At 30.7% G+C, this 24,221-nt stretch overlaps 1 protein-coding gene across 2 annotated transcripts in view; it reads right to left on the reverse strand.

Moving 5' to 3' along the window:
• Positions 1 to 24,221, reverse strand: part of LOC107173124 (vesicular glutamate transporter 1-like) — a 92,265-nt gene that overhangs the window by 19,026 nt on the left and 49,018 nt on the right. For both annotated transcript variants that reach the window (XM_089225257.1, XM_089225258.1), the window contains exons 3-5: positions 3,064 to 3,132; positions 2,713 to 2,876; positions 2,033 to 2,103 (exon numbers count right to left, since the gene is read on the reverse strand). In XM_089225257.1, the coding sequence (XP_089081383.1) occupies positions 2,033 to 2,103; positions 2,713 to 2,876; positions 3,064 to 3,132 (304 nt within the window). The remainder of the gene's footprint in view (positions 1 to 2,032; positions 2,104 to 2,712; positions 2,877 to 3,063; positions 3,133 to 24,221) is intronic.

Consider the following 24,221-nt stretch of genomic DNA (forward strand, 5'->3'; position numbering starts at 1 on the left):
ACTTCTTAGATTAAAAATACATTTTAATTTTAACTGAACAAAATAAATAATAAAAATCATGTGATAATATTTATTATGTTATATGTACCTATTCAAAATACTAAATTGTTGACTGATGAAGTGTTTAATTCTCTATATTTATTTCAATTAGGATCAAAACACAAAATAACGTATACCTATAAATTTACATTTTTAAAAATAAATAATAAAATCGAGTATTACAGAATCAGCCAGGCACTATTATAACAATCAACATATACAGGTACTAGGTTTGATGTTTTAAGAGACAACTTATTAATATTTAAAAATTTGGTTAGCAAAGTGTTCATTATCGAATGACCTCCCTTTTTGTTTGTTGGTCTTAAATGTATTATTATATATATTTTTTTTTTTGTGTAGATATGCTTCAACGAATTTGCTGATAGTGCTTTGGCGCTGATTGTTTAAGTATAAAATATCAAGAAAAATAATGTAACAAATGTTTAACTAAATCAAGCTACTTAAATTTATCTATATAAATTAACTTAACCAAATTACCTAGTTGAAACAATACATTATTTAACTTTCTCAGCTTTTACTATAATTCAACAAAATATATAATAGGTACGTACGACGATAATAATTGTAGTTATTTCAAACGAGTGTTGTTGTGTTATCACATTACGTAGCACTCTTCTTATTTTTAAAACCAACCATAGTATGTTTGAAATAAAAATGTTTTTCTATTGAAAAGTTATTGTTATGAGAGCAATATATTTAAAAAAAACTAAATGGGTAACGTCGAACTTATGATTTAAAAACCTTTTTTATTGATCACGTTATCAGAGCGGTCAGCTGAAAACTTTTCTAAAAACGTTGATGCATAATATCATCCAATATTACATAAGCTCTGCAAAAGTTAAATATAATATGATAAAAATGTTTCTATTTTTTAGAAAATAATACTTTTTTTTACATGATATTTTTATTTTTATTATTAAATAAAGGTTTTCTGACATAAGTCATCTTAACTTATTTTTGATTAAACAAATTTTTTTTTACATTTGGACAATTGATAGATAACAATTACGTTACGTTTCAGTATTTACAACTCGGAGAAAAAAAAAATAGATAAAATTTGCCACCAAGGTGGTTTGTTTTGCTGAGCGTGTTTCGGCCGCTTGACAATTAATGATGTCGCGTAAATGTTTTATTGCATTATCTGCTTTGGAAATGTTTAAAATATTTTTAAGAATAATTATAGATTTTGAGTGATATGTTGTTGGCATTTTTCCCAATCTGGCTTGCCGGTGATAAGTTGATGGGTGGGTGTTGAAAACGATAGAGACGTATCTATTGTAATTTTTACAGGTAAATGGTTTGAATCGAATTCGAGTAGTGGTTCATGGTGAATGGAAAAACGAATCGATTTTTGTAAAATTACATCTAAAATATCAGGAATTCTATTTTTATCATATCGGAAGTAAGTAGGTGTGTCTGGTTCGGGTGGCAGTATTGTGCTAAACAGTTCCCACCCGTTCCTTCGTGTCTGGAGCACAAATGATCGTGGAACTATTTGAGAGATAAATGAATAATTTACGGCCGTTTGAATTTGTAAAAACACTGCTAAATGACTTATCTCTATCTGTAGTATTATTGTAAAGCAAAATATGCAACGATTTTTTTTCTCCATTCACCCATTATAATAATTTAAATATGGCTGAACCAGTGAATCCGTCTCTTAATTATTTAAAATTGTAAGCTTTAGTTCATGTTTTAATATATCATTATATGTATCATCGTCGAAGTAGGTAGTCATTCTAAAAATTGTAGTTTGCCACATAAGCGTTTTTTTCGAACGTTTAAAGGTGCCAAGCTATTGTATTTTTTACTTGACACGATTAAATATTTGAGGAAAAGAATTATATAGTTATAATTATTAATATATAATAATTACCTACTATTATTATTGTTATATTTGTAATTGAAGATTATTTGGACTGGCAATTATCTTAAGTACGAAAACTCAATATTATTGATACGTTTTACTTACATCAGATCCTATGTGAAATTTCAGTTTGGCCATCGACATATTGCACCGCATTCCAAATGAGATCATAAAACCTATACAAAATAAAAATAAAATCATTCGTTATAATTAGAAATACGATTTTAATGACTTTTTGATTTATAATTTCATAAGCACTATACTTTGCGAACCAAGCTATCTAAATATTTGTATCATAATTATACGAACAAGAAAATTTAATTTGAATTTTTTATATGCTTATGAGTTTTTGAAATACATTTTGTAAATGTTTTACATATTTAAATTTCTAAATATTGTTAATTTACTATCTACAATTTAAATTCATAATAAGTCTTAATACCTACATTTTTTAAATTTAATTTGTAAAATTATGAAAATTAAAAAATAATTATTAAATTAGGTATTAATAAAAGTAATTTTGAAATTACAATTTCATCCACTTATGTCCCTATAGTTATTTATCTACCTATAATTTAAAATTATTATGCATTTTTAAGGTACTTTAGCATTTTTTGTTTATGGTGGGATAATATATATTTTCGGTTTTAGGTGATCAATATCATATCTGTATCATTTGTTAATAAACAAATAAGTTAGTTGGTAACGGTATTTCTTATATTATTATTATTATTATGGTGTCATCAATATCATTCACTGAAATGTCACACGACAACTGTATTTACCGACACATGTTAGTATAGCTATTGTATATCTTTTGCTGAGATTTGGTATTTCCGGTTTGATGTATTTATCGATGTGTCTGAGCGGTGGACGAACGGGCGAAGGCAGCGACTCGGTCGGACTTTGTAGACCAAATTCACCGCTACCCGAATAATCTTCAGTGTAGCTGAAAAGGAATAATATTTCCCGTTTCATGTTAATTATAATCAATTATTATTATATTTTAAATATGATAAATTATTATTCATATAATTAATTATTTTATTATACGAATTTTACTGAAAGTATAATATATAATGTAGGTATAATAATAATTATAATAATATTTAAATAGTATATGGATTGGTATTTACGGAATGGAAGACTTTTCTAAATGTGATTTGTTTGCAAATTCGAACTCGTCGTATTGTTGTTGATTTGGGCTGGAAAAAAATAAAATTACAAAAATTAATAATTTCCTACTGTAATATAAATATATTAAAATATGATGGGGCGTTGTGGAAAACTCTAGATTTAAATCGTTTATTGAACGATTATCCTGTTTCTATCCAATCGTATAATAATCACTTTATATAAAAAGTTTATCTTCCAATGCATATTATATTAAATAAGTTGTCACGGCAAAGAACATAAATATGTATTAAATATGTAATTACTCAATTTAATTAAAAAAATGAGTCGTTTTGTGTTTTTAATCTCAAGAAATTTCCAAAAACTTTAAAACTTTTCGAGTTTGAATCAATATCAAGCTACGCATAAAACTATATGAAAAACTATAAAACTATCAATCAGTTGTTTTGGAATTATTCAGTGTTTTGAGTTTTATCATTTTTCAGGACTAATAGATTTTGTGAATTGAATTCTCTCTTAAAATGTTACCAACGTGATTTGAACTAAAATACCTGAACATAATCCACCAAAATACAGCCGAGACTAAATACGATGATATTGGAGATAGATAAAATAAATTAAATCGAAAGTAAATTCTGTTGTTATTAAAATCTACATAAGCATTGAAAATAATGACTTAAGGGACAATATTTTTTCAATGTTCGATGAGCTTGAAATATTGAATACCGAAAAAATCTGAATAGGTAGTGGAAAAAAATTATATTGTTGCAGGAATACAGTCGTCGGTTTATGCTGAAGTGAAGAGCTGTACATCACCTATACTTTTATCCTTAGATATAATATATTATTTATATATTAACATTGAATTTCAAACGAGTAAATATAGTCAATTACCTAATAATAAATTATATGTATAATATATTTACCTAATATATGTATATACTGAATACTGATGAGGGGAGTAGGAGGGACTATCATTTTTCTTGAACCTCTATGCCAGTCCTCTAATTTCATCTACACTTTAAATAAAATATAAATAATAGGTACTTATAAATGATGAGTTTATAACTAAACTATTCTAGAATTCGATATGTATATGCATTGAAAATCTCAGAAAAATTATATTAAGATGATGACCGATTACTGAGTAATTTTCGGAAACAACTATAATAATATTATGTCAGGGAAAATGATTGACAGGAATTTTTTTATGATAGTATCAAATAATATGATCTGGAAACTAATTCACAGTATAATCTAACTGAGGAACTGTGCATATTTTAGAGGAAAATAATATCTAGGAAAGTATAAGTGCAGGAATTACACTGGAAAATATTTTTCTAGCTTTGAAATTTCAGTATATTAACTTTCTGATTTCTCTTCTAAAATTCGCATATATTTTGCTTTCATACTTTTTTGGATTTCCTAGCTTCTTAAAAAATAATTCTACTCCAAAGTATGAAATTAAAATCGTATTTATTCATTGAAATATTAGGTTGTGTTATGAGGAAAAAAGAAAATTTGTTTTAAATTATGTATTATAATGTTTTCTATTCAAATATTTTTTTCCAATGACTACCGATTACATATTTTCTTAATAATGTAACAATTAATAAATACATAGGTAGGTACTTTCAAAAGCGTTATTATAGTTGTTCAAGGTAATGAGTGTTTGCAGTCAAAAGAATCGTTCTGACGTGTGACTACTGACTAGTCTATTATATATAGGTGTCACGATAATATTACACGTACCTTGCAAGACGCGCCACCTAGTCTACCGACGACGGGACTTGAGATGTGGAGTGAGCGAGAGAAAGAGAGAGAGACAGACAGATAGACAGAAGACAGCCCACTTTACGTCGGGAACAGATACGAACGTTGCTGCCGCCGCCACGGAATCACGTCCCCCGTGTATTCGCGCTACGAGTGATTAAAACCGAATGGGGCGCGTCGGCGGCGGCACAATGGTATACGGCAATTCAATTAATTTCCGTGAACGGCAAACCTACTCATAATACTATATAATAAACATATATATATATTATCGTGTTACATATACATGCGTACTTGCATTCTTATACTCGGCATTCTTTGCTCGGAAACTTTTCCTCTCTGCGCCGTTGCGCGCAAACACGCTTTGAACTCGAGACCACGCACAACTTTTTAACCGTATAAAATATCAAAAACAATATTCGACGCGGAATAGGCCAAAACAATATTTTATAAAACGGAATAACCTGCAGTAAAATATGAATTGTTTTTAGAAATGACTAGGTAGACGTTTTGAAAGATTTGTTACAGTGTCATAATATAATTAAATGGTTATTAATTATTATTTTAATTCGTTTAAGGAATGTACGACATCATTAAGTTTAGATTTTCCACACTAAATTTGATTTGAGCGTTACTTCGCTATGGAGTGCAGGGCCGTAGGGGAATAATGTGCAAGTAGTTATTTTAACCACCGTTTGCACATTACAATCGATCTCAAAAAGTCTGCGTGATTGTTATTGCAGCATAATGGCAGAGACATGTTCGCGACAAAATAACGATTTTTGGACGTCATAATCTATTATTGTTAGTTCTGGTTACAGAATTATACACATTTACTTCATGTAAAAAATGTTAAATAGAAAAAAAAAAGCGGGTAAGTCGTGTTGTCGCTCTGCTGTACAGTAGGTTACAAGTGGGTTACTGTAATGGATGGAATTAAATTTGAATCCAATGATATTATATCATTGTATACGAATAACGATTCTGAGCGAAGACGGTTTATCTGTCTAGGATATATTATAGATTATTAAAAATTTTCAAATCTTAGTTTTAAAAAGAAAAATTTTTATGAATTTCTAGTTTGAAATAATTTGCGAATTTTCGTGATTTTTACATATGTTGTCAAAATTCAAACTTTGAATGCTTGTAAAAAAAAAACTGTGACTACGCATTTCTTTTATTTTTCAATTTTTATTGTAAAAATATATTATGAGCCTTGTATTAAATTTTCAAATCTTAGATATAAAAAGAAAATTTTATATGAATTTCTAGCTTAAAATAAATTCTGTATTTTCGTGATTTTTACATAATATGTTGTTAAAACTCAAACTTTGAATGCTTAAAAAAAAAATTGTGACTACGTATTCCTTTTATTTTGCAACTGATATTGTAAAAATATGTTAGGAGCCTTGTATTAAATTTTCAAATCTTAGAATTAAAAAGGAAAACTTTATGAATTTCTATCTAAGATAATTTGAACATTGCCGTAATTTTTACGTATTTAGTCAAAATGTGAACTTTATAAATGCTTATAAAAAAAAATTGTGACTATATATTTCTTTTATTTTTCAATTGCTATTGGAAAAATATATAATGAGCCTTGTATTAAATTTTCAAATCTTAGATATAAAAGGAACATTTTTTATGAATTTCTAGCATAAAATAATTTACGAATTTTCGTGATTTTTACATAATATGTTGTAAAAATTCAAACTTTGAATGCTTATAAAAAAAAATTGTGACTATGTATTTCTTTTATTTTTCAACTTCTATTGTAAAAATATGTTAGGAGCCTTGTATTAAATTTTCAAATCTTAGAATTAAAAAGAAAAACTTTTATGAATTTCTATCTAAGATAATTTGAACATTGCCGTAATTTTTACGTATTTAGTCAAAATTTGAACTTTAAATGCTTATAAAAAAAAATCGTGCCTACGAATTTTTAATATTTTTTAACTTCTATTGTTACAATGTGTTAGAAGCCTTGTATTAAATTTTCAAGCTTTTCTACCGAACAAATAAATTTTTATCGATATTTATAGAAAAAAAAACTAAAAAAGTTGAAAAATTAAAATGTCAGTAAACAGCTCAAAACAAATCTAAATATTTTGAAAATTTTATCAAATATATAAAACGCCTATATAAACATTCAGTCAAAATTTCAAGTATCTGTGGTAATTTGTTTTAGAGTTACACCAAAATAAGGAAATCGCTAAAAGTGAAAATCCAATGTTGTAAAAATTTAAATTTCAAATGCTCATAAAAATTTAATTTGAATTTCCGGTGGAATTTTTATTTGTGATAAAGATCGAAAAACTTGTAAGGAATCTTGTATTAAATTTATTAATCTTAGATTTAAAAAGAAAATTTTTTATGAATTTCTAGCTTAAAATAATTTGTGCATTTTCGTGATTTTTACGTATTTTGTCAAAATTCAAACTTTGAATGCTTATAAAAAAAATTGTGACTATGAATTTATTTTATTTTTCAACTGCTATTGTAACAATATGTTGAGAGCCTTGTATTAAATTTTCAAGCTTTTCTGCCTAACAAATAAATTTTTATCGATATTAATTTAAAAAAAACTAATAATGATCGAAAATTTGAAATGTCTATGAATAGTTCAACTTAAGTCGAAATTTTTTGAAAATTGCATGGTGGATAGAATATACTTATATAAACATTAGGTGAAAATTTAGAAAAGTATTAAGAATTTTTTCGAAGCATTTTTACTGCCCCAAAACGTGATGACAGACACAAAAAAAAAAAAAAAACACATCATGGTAAAATCAATACATTCATCGCTCCGCTCAGAATCTAAAATGTACCTACTTAGTGGGGAGGGGGTAATGCCTAATGCGAAACCATATTACTTTGTACTTGCAACGTGCAGTTACTCCATGGCACCTACATAATATATAAATATTTATAAGTATATGCTATGCTTTATCTTAAGATACAATATTGCTCAGTTTTTCACTTTTGTTTATAATGACATACTGTCTATAAAGAAAAACTTTATTTCTTATACAAATTCAATTTATTTGAAATGTATCTTTGAAAAGACAATAATAACGAATATAACTGTATTGATATTTTGTATATGTGTGGATGTTATCAAAAAGTATAAAACATATTTGAATTTATTAAGTCGAAAAAAAGTAAGCATAAAAAATTAAAATTAATGTATTACCACTGTGCCGTGTGATTACCATTTTAATTGTCTAATCATATATACGAATCAATATATGGTAATAATATATAGTTAAAAAAAAAAAAAAAATGCTGTTAAAATTTTAAACTTTGTAAGCATACCATAAATGTAACTTATGGCTAATATGTTGCTGCTGAGTGTACTTGATATATTATATATATATTATAATATATATAATATATATATTGTACTTGTATTTGATCAATAAAAAAAATATATATATATATATATAGTTCGACGTATTTAGATTAATTAATTTTCTGGTTTTGTAAATAAAACGTAGAAGCATAAAAAAACTATTGGTAATATCAACTTCAACGAAATTATTGGCAATCGAATTTTTATCCACTCCTAATATACATATATTTTGCGGGCAATGTACCAGACAATATTCTGCAGCTAGTCCTGCATGGGCTACATCTGTATTTCAAATAAAATAAATACCATTATAGTTTTTTTTATAATTTTTTCATAAAACTTCAGCTATAATAAATAATATTCAATTGGTTGTATATAAAAATAAATAATAATTATTTATACTTAAATAATAATTATTGTTTGAACAATTTGACTGGGGCTCACAATAAAAATATAATGCAAATATTTCTATACAATTAAATAATATAAAATATTTTTTTTTATTGTAATAATTATTTAATATTATTTTAAATTCATCGACCTGAAGTAATATGGAAATTTCACCATATTTATTCCATCGTTCATTAATTTAATCATATTTTGTTTTAAAATAATATAAACTATTCACTGCTGTAGGCACTTTAATATTATATAACTCTGTTTCAATCAATATTTCAAATATAATTATGACACGAATTGTTTGTATTATTATTATATCAACCTTTTAATGGTTTAAAAACAAAGTGGATTTAGGATCAGAATAATAATAACAATATTATGTCTAATATAATTTATAATATTATCAATTTAATTATCATCCAAATAATCACTATTCACTATTATACCGGTATACTGTAATAATAAATGTTTTGATACATCTGCTATAGAACATAATTGTATATTATAATATTCAATTACACCCATATAACACTAATATACATATCACAAAAACAGCTTAACCGAAAAGCAAAATAATCGTGTTTTTGAAAATACTTGTTTTACATAATTTTAAGTAATTAAAAACAAAACTTTTGAAACGTTCGAGTTAATGTTTGTATATTACGAACGTCATAAGTGATTTATTTAATATTAAGTTTTGTTTTTAAAAACAACTGTCGATGTATTTTCTAATCTAATTTTTTTTTAAACTTCAGTATACATTTTGAAAGAGAGCCATCATCATATGTCACGTGATGAACACAGATTACACATTGTAAAAATTGGGATAAATCTTTACGAGAAAAGCTGCAGGTTATAAACGCAAAATGATATAACGTTTTAAAGTTTTTAAAATCTTCCAACAAACTTAAGGTTAACTCGTTGCGTATGACGTTTTAATTCTAAGTAGTAATAGTACAGATTAACACAAAAGTTGTACAACATTAAATTGATTCTAAATAACATAAAATAAATTGTTTTTTCAAATGCAACCACCTGCACGGTTGTTTCTAAGTCGCGTTTTATTTGATGAAAACAAGAAAACCCGAAATTTTGGCCTAATCACGGCTCGTATGATTCATGCTTTGTGTACCGTGTGGTCCTCTCACATCACGATTTATTTTTTACTGCGTAGAAGAGAGGGGGAAAAACGATGACTTTTAATATCGATGACGCGTGTAGCAGTTGTCATCGTCGCAAGAAGGATTTTACAGGCCGAGTGGAGAGTGCACCGGTATACTATATAAACGAGGTACCTATATATAAACCGTCATCGGCTATAATCGAAATTCAATCCCACGGCCGGAAGGGATTGTGCAAAAATGGTGCGGCGTGGGTAAAATCGACACGGCCCTGCAGTTCCCTCTCGACAGCGTCCAAAATCGTCTACGATAACGACAGTTTGATTGATGACCACTGGACCAACTTTGGACTTAAATAAATATAATAAATCGCGCATGCGGCCCGAATCGACGGCGGAAAGCAAAACAAAAATTCGTGCCCGCGGTCACCGTCTCGGTTCGAGAAAGAGAGAAGGAGGGAGAGAGAAAGAGAGAAAGAGCAAAAGACGTCTGTCACGAGCTACTCTATTAATCCCCCGACTTGTCACCGATTTCTCTTTGTTATCCTCCACACACAGACGACACATATGAGACGTTTTGAACGGAGCGAAAACTGCAGCAGCACGTCCGACAGCTCCTCGACGGCGATGTGTTTATTACAACGAATATATCACCACCAAGAGTGCGGCCACGGCGTCCGAAGCGTAAATGACTTTTATAAACAAACCCCTATATACGTTATACACCTACATGTATATATAATACGTGTGTGTGCGACCATTTCGGGTCACCCCCACTCACCATTAACCTAACCTATTCCCCCATATAACTACCCTATCATTCTCCCCCCCCCCCAATAATCGATGGCAGTGTTCGGTATGAGTTGACTTTCTTAGCCATGAGTACCCGCTGAAAGCATTGTCAGAGAAAAAAAAATTACACCTTACACACATACACCTCGAGGACACACATACGATTGTTATTGATAACACTGATGTATACAGTTATAGGTATGGTTTACATCACTGCATTGAATATTATTAATATACATTTTATTGACGGGGCGGAGTGGAAATCGTTTTTATTCTTTAAATCGATCTATGGGTCTAACAAATCTTTTTTTCAGGAATAGTCGACGAACAATTCTTTCAGGCTACCCCTGCTCTGCTCTCACCAATATCCACGCGTCAGTATATACGCATATTTATAAGTTATTTATAAGTACTATTCACAACGACTTGTCCGAAAATTGTTTTTATGCGTAGGTAATAAATAGGAAAAACTGCAGTGACACGAATAAGTTTGCAGGTATTCAAATTACAAACATTGTCTAACGAAAAAGCTAAATAGTAATATATATATAATATTGCTTTTGTAACGTAAAAGTCTTGGGAGAGCGCATAAAATTAATTTAGGACGTGGTCGACAGGAGCAGTGAACCTGGCACTATTTGTACAGATTTTGGCGGTATTTTTATTCTGTCGCAAATTATTCAGTAAAGAAAAACTATGCAGCAGACAGCAGTTTCCGAATTAATTCAATTTTCATTTAATTGATTTGTATGTTACATTGTGTAGTTTATGTGTAATATTCTCAATATTATAAATGTGACGTGTTTACTGTTTAGTGTCACTTGGTATTTAGATAACACTTAATTAGTTCCAATAATGTGGTGATGATTTTTGTGGAGTGTAAATCGGTGGAAAAGTGTGCTAAAAGTGTGAATCTGATTGCAGTGTGGTATAGAGCTAATGTGCGTCGTTCATTTGGGTGAGAAATTTACTTATCGGTTGGGTGAAATCATCTTTAGCATTAATGTAAGTACCTACCTAAAGTCTTTAACGTTGAATAAAATAAAAGTACTGAAATACACATGTAGAAAGAAAGCAACTATATTATAGACTTTAAATCTAAACTTATTGAGTTGTAATATGTTCAACTATTTACTCACGGAACCTGAATAAAAATTTACTTATTCCAATAAAAATACACTGCTTAAATGTTTGTATCATGTTAGATAAGGCAATTTTCTTACTTTGCCTAATATTATATCCAATAGCATATACATTAAAAAAAAAATTATTTAAAATGTGAAGGAAAATTTATCAGATATATGTTAGGTATCTAATGTTCACTATCAATATTATAACTTTCACCCAAACGATATACATGTAGTGTAAGCTCGACCTAAACGATGTGTTAAATTTATACATATATCTATTGGACATCTAGTCCAAATAAATTTCACACAAAGTATGAATATAAATTCGCCCAAATGAAAACCACTCGTGATCAGTTCTGGCTTGCATATATATGACTTGGTGGGTAAATCGCACCCAGTATAGGGTAAGGAGCACACGCATTTTCGTGTTAACCCACATAAAAAAAAAAAAAAAAATGTCTGTTTGAAATAAGCTCGATTCGAATCAACTGGTGCCTATTTGGCTATCGCAGTCTCTTGAATGCATTTAGAGATTCGCAACTACATACACGTATTATATTAATATTTATCAAACGGAAGAAATTTGTCATGAAATTGTATACGACGTTCGTTAAAAAGAAACTCGTAAAACCGCGGACGTTGGAATACAACACGTCGGTGATCTCGTAAAAAAGCCGTGTCGGTGGTACTATACAATAATATTTTATTTATCAGAAGTACCTAATTATAGAATAGTTATAGGTCGTGTTACTGATTATATTACCTCTTGTAAGTTGTATGTGTTATGGTTTTGACGGTACTAACGAAAATAACGACGAGGAGGCCGGCTGGCGTACAATGCGTGCAGACATGAAAAATCCATCGTGCCACTTCGTCGCAGGTTTCGAGTGAGAAAAATGATAGTAATAATAATAAAAGATAATAATAACCGCTAACAATCTGTGCGGCGGCGTCCGGCCTCAGCACACGCGTCTGTCCCGAGTGGCCGACTAAATCACCCTCGGGAATATTTCTACACGTCGGAGGGTACGTGAAACACATTCGTATATATGTATAAAAATCTCTCTAAAAATGTGTGTATATATATTGTTATATTGGGAGTGAGCGTCCCCTTACGCCAACTGCTGCTTCTTTATTACCTTTCGAGTACCTGCCACGCGCGCCACTCCAAATTTGATATTCGATACAACATAATAATGTATATAATATTATTATGGAGTACCGTTCAAAATTAGTGCAAAATGTTCGGTGTTTAACAACTCGATAATATGCTCAACGTGTACAGTATATTATTATTATTATTATATTGTTATAAACGTGTTATGTACACCGTTACATTGCTGAGGATTAATATTATATTAATATCTATGTACAGTGTACACGCAATATGTATTATAATATTGTACGTTGCGATGCGCCCTTATATTATACAATATTGGTGATAATAATATTGTTACGAGTAAAACCATCATCGAAAATCCTGGTTAATAATATAAATCCAGAAATTCAGCTATTCCGGGATTGGGTACGATAGCCTGAAGTACACAAATACATAATATGCAATATTTATTTTAGAGATTGTGTACATATTTTATTAATTTATTCAAACTATTATGTAGTGTGATATGAGTGGATAAAAAAAAAACAAAAAAAAAACACTATTACAAATTAAAATAATATTATTTTAAATTTCATGGATTGATTAACAATAAACATTAGCTTGACCTTAGTGTGAATGTTTTAATATTCGTAATGTTAGAAAATGAAAAACCAAATCCTATTTGGAAGTGACGATTGGTGAGGTATGATTTAATCAACAAATATTTCTTGTAATTTTTATTATTGTGTCTTCGGATTTTCACACCTTTCGGAATAAAAGATTTAGCGAGTTGACAGAGAGGAAGAATCTAGGTACTGTTTTATTATATCGATATTTTAAGTAATTTGTATCTGAGTGTGAATACCTTAAGGCACTGGTGGTTTCAGCTAAGTGGCTATATTCTGTAGTTCAGCTTTGTCAGCATCTGAAGAGATGAAGTCACCATCTAATTAAATTTTAGCAGGGTGTTTGGAACTGTGGGATTTCGCAATTTTCAGGTAGTATCCCAGAGACTTTTATTAAGTGACAAATTGGAAAGATAGTTGACCAGAGATTCAATGTTTATGTTTAGCTAGAATTTTTATAAAGAGTTTGCCAGATTATTAAAGTTGCGTTGAAGTGATGGAAGGCGCTCTTAACGCATTTATAGAGAGCCTGATGATTATTATATTGTCTTAAAAATTTCTCGTTCTTGTTTACCGTACTTACGTTTTTAGTACATAGGTAATTAATTATGTTTAAAAATTATATCATGTTACAAACGTTATGCATTTCATCGTTTTTTTTTTTTTTTTTTTTTTAATGAGAGGTAATTATCTGAGAGAAACCATCGTTGCTTTTTATATTAAAGGACGATGAAAAATAAAGTAATAATACTAAATCAAATAGTCCGTATATGTACACACATGATGCTATAGCCTATAATATAATATTGTATACACACAATGCAAGTGGGAAAACGCGACTTTAGTGTGTATTATATTATGTTATAGCAGTATACTCGTTGCGAAAAAATAGGATGAAAAGGGCCGTCCGGCGAGGAATATAAAATATTTTGTGCTCCAGCTCTATAGGCTAGTTTTGTATCTTAAAGCCTCGAATATCCGTCGTTGTACGGCCGTTGCCTATTGTGTGCGCCGCGAGTAGATTTTTGATATACACCATTATTCCACCGATCAATTTTATACGCACCGGCCGTATAGTACTGTATATTATATATACGATACAATACGAGTATAATATATAGTATAACAATAATAATGGGAGTCGTCATTTAGAACTTTCGTCCTATATAATAATTATTGTTCTATAAATATACCGAGTGATTTATTTAATGTGAAACACTTGATAAAATTTTTCTTCAACGAATAAATTTAATCGGTGGTCGACCGCGTGATGGTATAAGAAGTCGTTAATAAATAAAATGTATGTAAAAATAAAGATTTCTTACTATTTTTACCATTTTAATTTTTTCTAATGACAACTGGAATTTTTAATTCCTTATTTCAAATTAGATTTTTTGGTGGAATACTTGGATGTATAAAAATTGAATGTAGGACAAGTGGTTTATGGGTTCTACAACTTTATAAGTATTAAAAATGTGAATATGTGGAGTGGAATTGTATAATTGGAACTAATGCGTTAATAAGCTACTTCTCTGAAATTTGATTTTTATACATTGAAATACTTAAAATACTTAAAATAATATTCTAATTTGGAAGATAAAATAAAAAATTATAACGTTTAAAAAAAGTACAGTGATTTGAAAATTAAGTAAAACGATACGCTATACATTACGAGAACTTTTAATGCACTGCTCTTATCCTATACATGTCCTTATGACTATCTATATAGCATAAGTATATATTGTATAAAATAAAATTATGCGTTGATGTGACAGTCGTAAATTGCGAGGGAGGTTACAAGGGTGCTTGACGCTATTAACCCTATATTTAGCACCTCGAATCGCATAAACTCATTAGTCAAGTGCACCTAGGAATAACGGTTGTTGCTATTTCAACAGTAAATTATTAAAACAAATTATTATACTGATTTTGATTTAATATGACAATGCATAAAATGATTATGTTGCCATTTGTTACTATTGGGGGTGTGGCCCGTCACTTTAATACACACGTAGACCGCCATTTGAGCCGATATTTACATTGTTGTCGACAAACATGTATACATTTTCCACATCTTTCAGTGCGTTGACCAGTTATTTTTTTGAAGTTTTAAAGAATGTGCCAGTTGCCCACTAGAATAAGCCAATTGCCTTCAGCGTAAAATAGCGCACCTGATACATAAAAAATTAAATTTTACCTACTTAGGTAATTTAAGATGTGAATACTTTTTTTCAGTTGCCCCTTTCCGTAAAATTCTAATAGATAATTATTTACGAATGAAAAACTTTGCTGATAAATTTGGTTTCGAGGCTACTGGTTCATGAATATTCGAGTGATAAAAGATTCTTGTGGTCCCGTACATTCGCTTTTAACCTTATCTAATCTTATCTGGAACCAGTGGAACCCTGTGATATGAAATTTATTTTCTTTTTCCTAGGCTAAAATCTTTGTTTAAAGGATACGATTTCAATATACAAAGGAAATGGGAGTGAACACAAACTCAGAGCACTATATTATAATTCCGGATTAGTTCTAGAGGAGTTTTAAAAAATAGTAAGATCATCGCTTCACTAGTTACTGAATTTCAGGGCTGGAGTATGTTTTGAAGGAGATATCTTTAAAAATAATCCATAACACAATTTATGTATTTGCTATATTAATATTTATTAAAAATATGAAATCTCAAAAAATTTTGAACAGACTGCTGCATAATATACTACTATATGAACTAGATTATTATTATTTATTAGATATATACTATAATATATACTATACTTAATATACAGTGTATAGATATACCTGATGAACGTATACACGTCTTCGTGATCGCCTTTATTAAGAACAAAGTTCGATCGTCATTCCCCTCGTCGTAAATCACGACAAAAAAAAAAAAAAAATGAAAACGACATAATAAACCTCCACCCTATCTCACCACCCCGGCCCACCAATACCGCACCGACCCTCCACTTACAATATTCGCGTCGGAAAACTCGCACTTCAAACGATATCAATTTTACCCGGCAATTTGTGAAAGGCAAATATACACGCAAAACGATGACGTCCCGAATACATATTATTATTATTATTATATATTTACCGGATAGGCGTGGAGGAGGAAGGGGCGGTGGTTTACAGTGAACGGTGTGTGTATATATATATATATATATATTGCAGCTCGGCGTGTCCCTTTGCCTTGCACGCGGTGAAGTTTATTAAATCTTTGCCGAGTCTATTGACTGAGCGAGCGAACCACCGTCGCGCGTCGCCGCCGTTCAGGGAATGTTGCCGAATATTAAAACGGCACAAAAGGAAGCCGCGCGCACTACACTCGACGACTATGCGTGCGGTTTATATTGGTTTCAGTTCCCTAAATACATGCACAATAACAATATATCTGTATATAGAGTTATAACCGTGCGTGTATATATTATATATACGAATATTTATAAATGGAAGAAACTTTTCGACCACCTAATGACGAATGATGATGACTAATGTTGTGCATGATTGTCACAGACATATTATGCTATATTTGACACCGTGCTTGATATGTCCATGAAGTTGGCCCACCGACTTCGCACAATCCATTCAAAATCTATGCTAATGTTTTGTGAGTAATTTGCTAAAATTAGCGAATCCATTTCCGAAATTTGCTAGTCATTCCTTCAACCCTTATTTAAGGGTGGGACACCTTCAGGTAGCTCACTCGCCTCACTCTAAACCGTCCAAAATGGTATCAAAAGTTTCGTCTCAATTTTCTAGTACTCGCTGACCTACCCCCGGAATTTGATAGTCCTCCTAAGCTTGGATATGAGCTTTAAAGGTTTTGAAGTTTGCGCACCCACTTCACTCAAAATCAACCAAAATAGTATGTTAGATTAGAATGTTAGGTTAAATTTGACTTTCCAATATAGATTTTTTCTTTTGATTGAGAGGTAGGAAAACTTATAATTTATTAATTTGTATTAAATTTTAAAATCTTAGATTGAAAAAAAATTTTTTTATGAATTACTAACTTAAAATAATTTGAAAATGTTCATGATTTTCACAAATTTCGTCAAAGTTCTTCAGACCCTTATAAAAAAATATTGTGGAAAAACTCTCAACTTTTTTTAAATTTCCACTGACAACATCTATCGAGGAACCTTATTTTATTACATTTTCAAGTTTTATGACCGAGAAAAAATTTTTATCGACAATAAACATATTACACAAAACCTTGTGTTAAATTTTTGAACAATTAGTATGTATACTAAAAATGATGGCTATTTTGGCTTCTCTGCGTAAAAGTCTAAATCGCTGTACAGTACTCACCTATAGGATATAAAAACAAATTCAAATATATAGTTAAAACTCAAAACATTTAGACAAACAATCTGGAGCCACTTCGACAACTAAATAATGTGATTACGCGTACCTGTGTGTTTATAACTTTTAGAGGTGGATATGTGTACAAAAGGTGATCTTTAATATAACCCATGCATTTTATATTGGACGTGTAAACTGTTATAAGGCCGTAACAATTTTCGCTATTCTCCGCAAAAGTCTCAATAATCATTAAAGATCGCTGTGGCGGTGCACTATACGTGCACGAGAGGCTACAAAAGCGGTACAAAACACATACACGCCTCACTAAAAATCGTGAGTAAACGTATGTGCGTATGTGTGAGCGCAGGACTAGGATGAAGGGAACGCAGGCGTGGAGGTACAAATCCTTTTATGAAGTCTATGTATACAGACAGTCATGTACGGGCCGGTTCCCATGGAGGCTTTGCGTGGTTTTCCTTCGCCCCTCCACGACCGCGGCTAAAGACCGTAGTCGTCCATTGTCAATCTCCCGTCGGTTTGTACTCATATCTATATATTGTGTTAGTGTGTGTGTATAATGCTTTGTAGGCATCTCATTCTTTCGAAATCGCATCCGCAAAGACGTTCTTCATCCCACACGTCCGGTTCCGGTCGTTTTCCATTATTTGATTAGCTCCTCGGTGAGCGCGTTATCAGCTGTCGTAAAACCACGATTTCGAAAGAATTTATACATATATATATAAATCTGTTTTAAGTTTGCGCACAGCTTTGCTCGAGAGCGGAGGCCAATTCTATCGGGTGGCGCATAAGAATTTTTAATTATTTGTCCTATATTTTTTTAAATTTAATTTCAGCACCTTAGGTAAACGTTTTCTTGATAACTATTCGGTATAACTTACGATTACTATACATCATAGCTATTCCTGCAGGTGGACAAATAATATATAAAAATAATTGTAATAAATAACAAACAACCTAAAAAGTAAAACGAAGAAATATAGCAATTTTTCGGACAACATTATAAGTGTGAGAAATAAAAATGTGCACATGTTATCACAATTTTTCTCACTTTTCACGGGAGATGTTTCGATATTTTAGACACTCAAATAGATTGATTTTTTAATAATACTTACACTTATGTTTTTATAATATGTATACATCATGTCAAGGACAAATATTTATTTTCAATTCTATTTATACATAAACTAACTAATTGATCCTATGTTTGCGATTGCAATCTATCAAACTTTGAATTTAAAACTTTCTATAATACTATTTTTGGACAAAAATGATTTTAACGGTAGTATCATTCAACTTTCAATAATAAAAAGATTAAAATGTACAATCTAATTAAAGTATATTTTTTATTCTGGTCCACGCATTTAGTTAGAATTATTTTATAACAAAATTCGTTATGTAACTACAGTTGTCTCATTATTGTAATTTATTTTGCGCATCATAATCTGATAATAAGCGTTTAGTAGTATAAAATATAAATACATTTTTGCCTACTATATCAATTGGAATTATTTTATTCTACCAAAATTTTCGGTAAATATCGACGAATATAATTAGTTATTAGCTTGACAGTTTTATTAATTTACAAAAAATAATTCATATTATAGATAACTTTTCAACTATCAGATCAAAGTTGTTATGAGTAATTTACTTTATTTGAAAGTAGGCATATTGCAACTACTACCCCACCGTCGTCACCAAAAGCACAGCTCAAAGGGGTAGGTAATTTTGTTTACATAAATACATTAGAAAATTTTAATGTGCTCTGATATTTAATGAAAAATAATTATATCAATACAATGTCCGAGCGTTTTTGTGTGTTTTCGTTTTGGTTTTGAAATGAAATCGTTACCGCACGATTCGAAGACGGAGCCGTCTTAACGCTATTGTTTTTATGTTTATTCGACGGAAAACTTTTTTAATGCGACGCCGGTCGAACGACTTTATACAGGAGATTATTATCGTTTATAAAATACGACCCACCCTTTTGTGTATCATGATATTCCTCGTCGCTGTAATCTCGGAAATTCGAAAATGATATTATATCGAGAAAAACTCCAACGCACACGAAGCTCAATAAATATAATATAATAATATTTTCTCCCGACGTCGTACGGGGGGGGGGGGGGGGGTGACGACTTCCATACAATCCACGCCGCCAACGGAATTACCACAGTATAAAACGCATATAGGTATATAGGTATTAAACCTAGGTATAATATAAATAAATTTCAAAGAGATATATTTTGTCTTTGAACATGTTTGATGGAGCAAAAGAAGAAAAAAATGAACGTAGGAACCGTGGTCGATGACGAGATCGTTCGGGCCGAGTTTATGCCACGCGCGAAATCCTATTTGTTGTACTGATGCGCTGACAAGACGCTCAATGCTCGGTCTTTTCAATGTTTGGGGATTACAAGCGTGGGGTAATAATAATGCCCTTCTGCTCCTTTTTTTCCTTCTTTTTTTGTCACCGAAAGATTATGTATGTCAATGATTTCCCCCGGGACGACCGAGGCGGATGATAATTGATTTCGTAGTATTTTAGCTCATTTATCCGCGAAAACTTTCTCGTGCTTTTGCTATATCAATCCCTCCGCCGTCGAAATAGCCCGACCCTACACCTCCAATCACGTGACGTTATAATATTGTATATAAACGCGTCCGCTAAGAGATGATGATGATAATAATAATAATAATAATATACTTATATAAAAGTCGTTATTCGCGTTCTTTTCTCATTTCCATTTAAATCCGTTTGATATATCGTCGCAGTTAATTACTTTGCTAGACGTTTTGTTCTCCGGATTTAATTAACATATTATACATTTTATATATTTTTATCTTATTTTTCTCCTCGGCGATCTGTCGCGCGGAACAGCTCGTTTTTCAAGATAATAAATACATTTGTTTTTCTTTTCGCTTCGTAAAACAACGTTATGCGCTGAGTGAATTTTCGATCGTCGAGAATAGATAATTAAATGGTGTTAAAACTTCAATAAAATATTATAAAGGTATATAGGAGATGAATACAGATAAGTAAACGAATTTAATTTATTTTTCTGCATATAAATAAAAAACTACTGTTATACATTTGTAATAATTTATGTTTTGAAAGATATATCTAAACACCGTATCTATGAAAAGTCAATGAATTCTGTGCTCTGGAATTTTCAACCGGGATTTTGAGATGGGTACGATATAATTGTGTTGAAAAAATTTTGCGAACGAAAATTACTAAATATAATATAAACAATATTTATGATGGATTTAACGACTAAGTCTAGAGCATGATACGATTTTGTTAGCGATAAAGTTATTTGGGGAAAAATACATAATATTTACACATATTGTCGGTAAAATTAGGTATTTCAATGTTTAAATTTTTTTTTTCTAAAAACGTTTTTTTCAGTATAGAAAAAGAAAAATCACTCAAATGTTAGACAGTAATGCGTTCATTTGTCTCTATAGTTAGCAATAGTACCTAAATATGTAAAAAAAAATTGCTATTGATGAGATAATAAATTATATTGGTTTTATTTTTTCTGTATGGGATTTGTACTAGTCCATAAACTATCGAAGAAAAACGTAGAAACGCTAAAGTACCATAGTACCAAGTGCATAATTTAGTTACAGGTATTAACATAATATATTAAAATTATACCCACGGACAGTTCAGAATTTGTGCGGTGTAAGAACAAAAACCACACACCGTATATACTATATACAAATACAACCCTCTCGACGGCGTGAGATATGCGACACCACGAAACAACTTTTTTTCAATCATAATGTACCTGTTTTTGCACATACACACACACATATATAATATATAGATTGTAGTCTGTGCCGGTCGACTCTTTCGAAACCGACTCGAAGTCTTGACTTTTACGTCACACCGACCATTGTCAAAGACCCCACCGCTGCCTCCGAGCCATCAGCAGCAGCATCAGGTCCACGGAAACAACCCTTCCACATACCGTTTTATTGTCATCGGAACGAGGAATTGTTTTCCGACTCATCGGTTGTGACGAGGGTCCCGCATTCGCATATATGTATATAATGACGTCGGACCCATTAGCGAGATTAATTTCGGTCGTTCCTTACGTTACGTAATACCAGCAGTGGCGACGTTAGGGATGTAGGCGCACACGTATAGAGCCATTCGTATGATATAATATATAATAAAATATACATGTAGATGTCATATACTCGTTTATCGATTAGAAATCGCGGCAACACATAATGGTAAGTACATATTGTAAGTTGCAATAATAGTGCGTATCACCCCGCCACGCGTTGGTTATCATGGTAGCGGTGAATGGGGCGAATGGGGATTGATTTTTTAGAAAAATTTGACAGTCCCTATTCACAGACCAGCTCTCAGAAGCAAGAGCGTCTACATGGATCCGGAAGTAACGACCATGCAGCCTTCCCGACCACTAAGATTGTGGATTATAATAATTATTTAACACATCAATTTATTGGTCTAACTATAAAGGCGTAAAACTGTACGTATAACCGAATTTGGATTTTGATTAGATGTTTTTTAACTCAATATTATAGGTCAGGTTATTTTAGGTTTTTACACATAATAATTATTGAACACGTCTTTGTATCTCTGTTGTATCTACCTGTCCGTTAGTTATAATATTTACCTGCAGTATACTTACGAATTATGAATTATGATTGATGATAATAAGATATTTAATTTTTGTCTATAGTCACAAATTTAACAATTTTTTGTGTTAAGATTTTACAACGATGCTATAATTAAAAGTGAATTCATACTAGTCAGTGTAAAAAAATATGAAAATATAAATGGCCAATACTAAAAAATAGATACCAAAAAAACAACGGTTATCAAATTGTTTTCAAATTTGACTTTAAGTCTTCATATTACGTTAAGTTAAAAATACGTTTGGAAAAAATTAAAGAATAGTAAGCGATCAACGTGAGTTTTTTTGGACTTATTTTTATTATAGATTGAAAATTTGTTACTTTATAAGGTCTTTTTATATTTTACTATCTGCATATTATGTTCCTTGTATTGATATTATGTATTATGTTAAAGTAACGTTGGTGCTGTATAGATATCTACTCGTAAATTATTTCACTTTAGTATTAAAACAATTTTAACATTGATAATATTATCATATGAAAAAAAAAAAAAATAAATAAATGTTACAGTGACCCCCGGTTTATATTTTTGTGACCATTATTGCCGGAAAGTTTCAACTAAGAAATTATTGCTAGGTACCTATAATAAATTATAAACAGCCAACATCCCAAGATAAGTAAAATTAATAGAAGATAAATTAAAAGTAGGTAAATCTATATTGTAGTAATTTCAGTAGATTTTGATTGATTTCGCTTATCGAAATATTGTCAACGCAACGAGGTTTGTTACTTATTATATGATAATATAATAACTAAATGTTATTGACAATAAAAATACAAAATACAATAAATAACCATTGTAATCGTTTTAGAAATAGATATTAGTTCCAAAGAAATATATAAAACTTGAAAGCTGATAGTAGTAATTAAATACCACTGATTAACATGTACAATAATTGTACATGTATTGTTATGAGAGGGCTCAAATTCAATATTGTAGGCGCCTCTCCCGGCCCCCTTCGAAATTCAGGTCAGCGAACGTTTATGTTTTTCGACGACCCACCACCCACGTACCTACTTATCGTTCCATGTGCGCATTATAATACGGTATTTTTGTTTTGTCAAATTAAAATATTTTTAAGACGACTTATAATTCATTAGTAGGAATTATTTTTCCCGCACGCCTCTTATCGATTCGTTTATACGCGTGCACACTCACACACGCAGCTATCGATAAAAGTATTATTTTAACAACGCCTGCGTATAAAAATGCAAATCGGACTACGCGGATAACGGACAAGAATATATTTACTGCAAGACTGGTTTCATTCGATTGTTTATCAAACGATTTTATTTGTATTTGTATAGAGTGGTGGTGGCGGTGGGAAAAAAGAAAATATTGAATTAGACCAACGAATGCGGTGACTGGAGGGGATGGGGAGAAAAAAAGTATATATATTGCCTCGCCTTCATCCTCGTCGACGCGTCACGATCACGTTTCTTTTCCAGAAATAAGCCACTTAAGCCACGCACGGACGGAAAATACTATTTCTTATTCTTTATTTCGGAATCGTCGCGTTTTGTTGAAATCAGTTTTTCTTTTGTGCACGCGATGTTTACTCAAAAAAAAAAAAGAAAAGAAATATATATACATCATAATATATGTATAAAGATACGCCACGTAAAGCAATAACGGTATAATATTTAAAAAAATATTGTTGTCGACCATTGACCAGGCAACCATGGTTATGGTTCGATATCGAATGATTGACTTTGCTGATGTCCGGTAAACCACAATAATGTATCATTCACATGCAATTTATTTCATCGCCGGATACACGATGATAGTTTCACTTAAAGTAAATTTGATTAATATAACATCGGTTGTTTATTAAGAATAAAAAGAAATGCACAATGCACTCA

This window comes from Diuraphis noxia, unplaced genomic scaffold (assembly GCF_037042655.1).
Source record: "Diuraphis noxia isolate RWA-SAM2 unplaced genomic scaffold, SU_Dnox_SAM2 contig0004, whole genome shotgun sequence".
In the NCBI taxonomy this organism is placed as follows: domain Eukaryota; kingdom Metazoa; phylum Arthropoda; class Insecta; order Hemiptera; family Aphididae; genus Diuraphis; species Diuraphis noxia.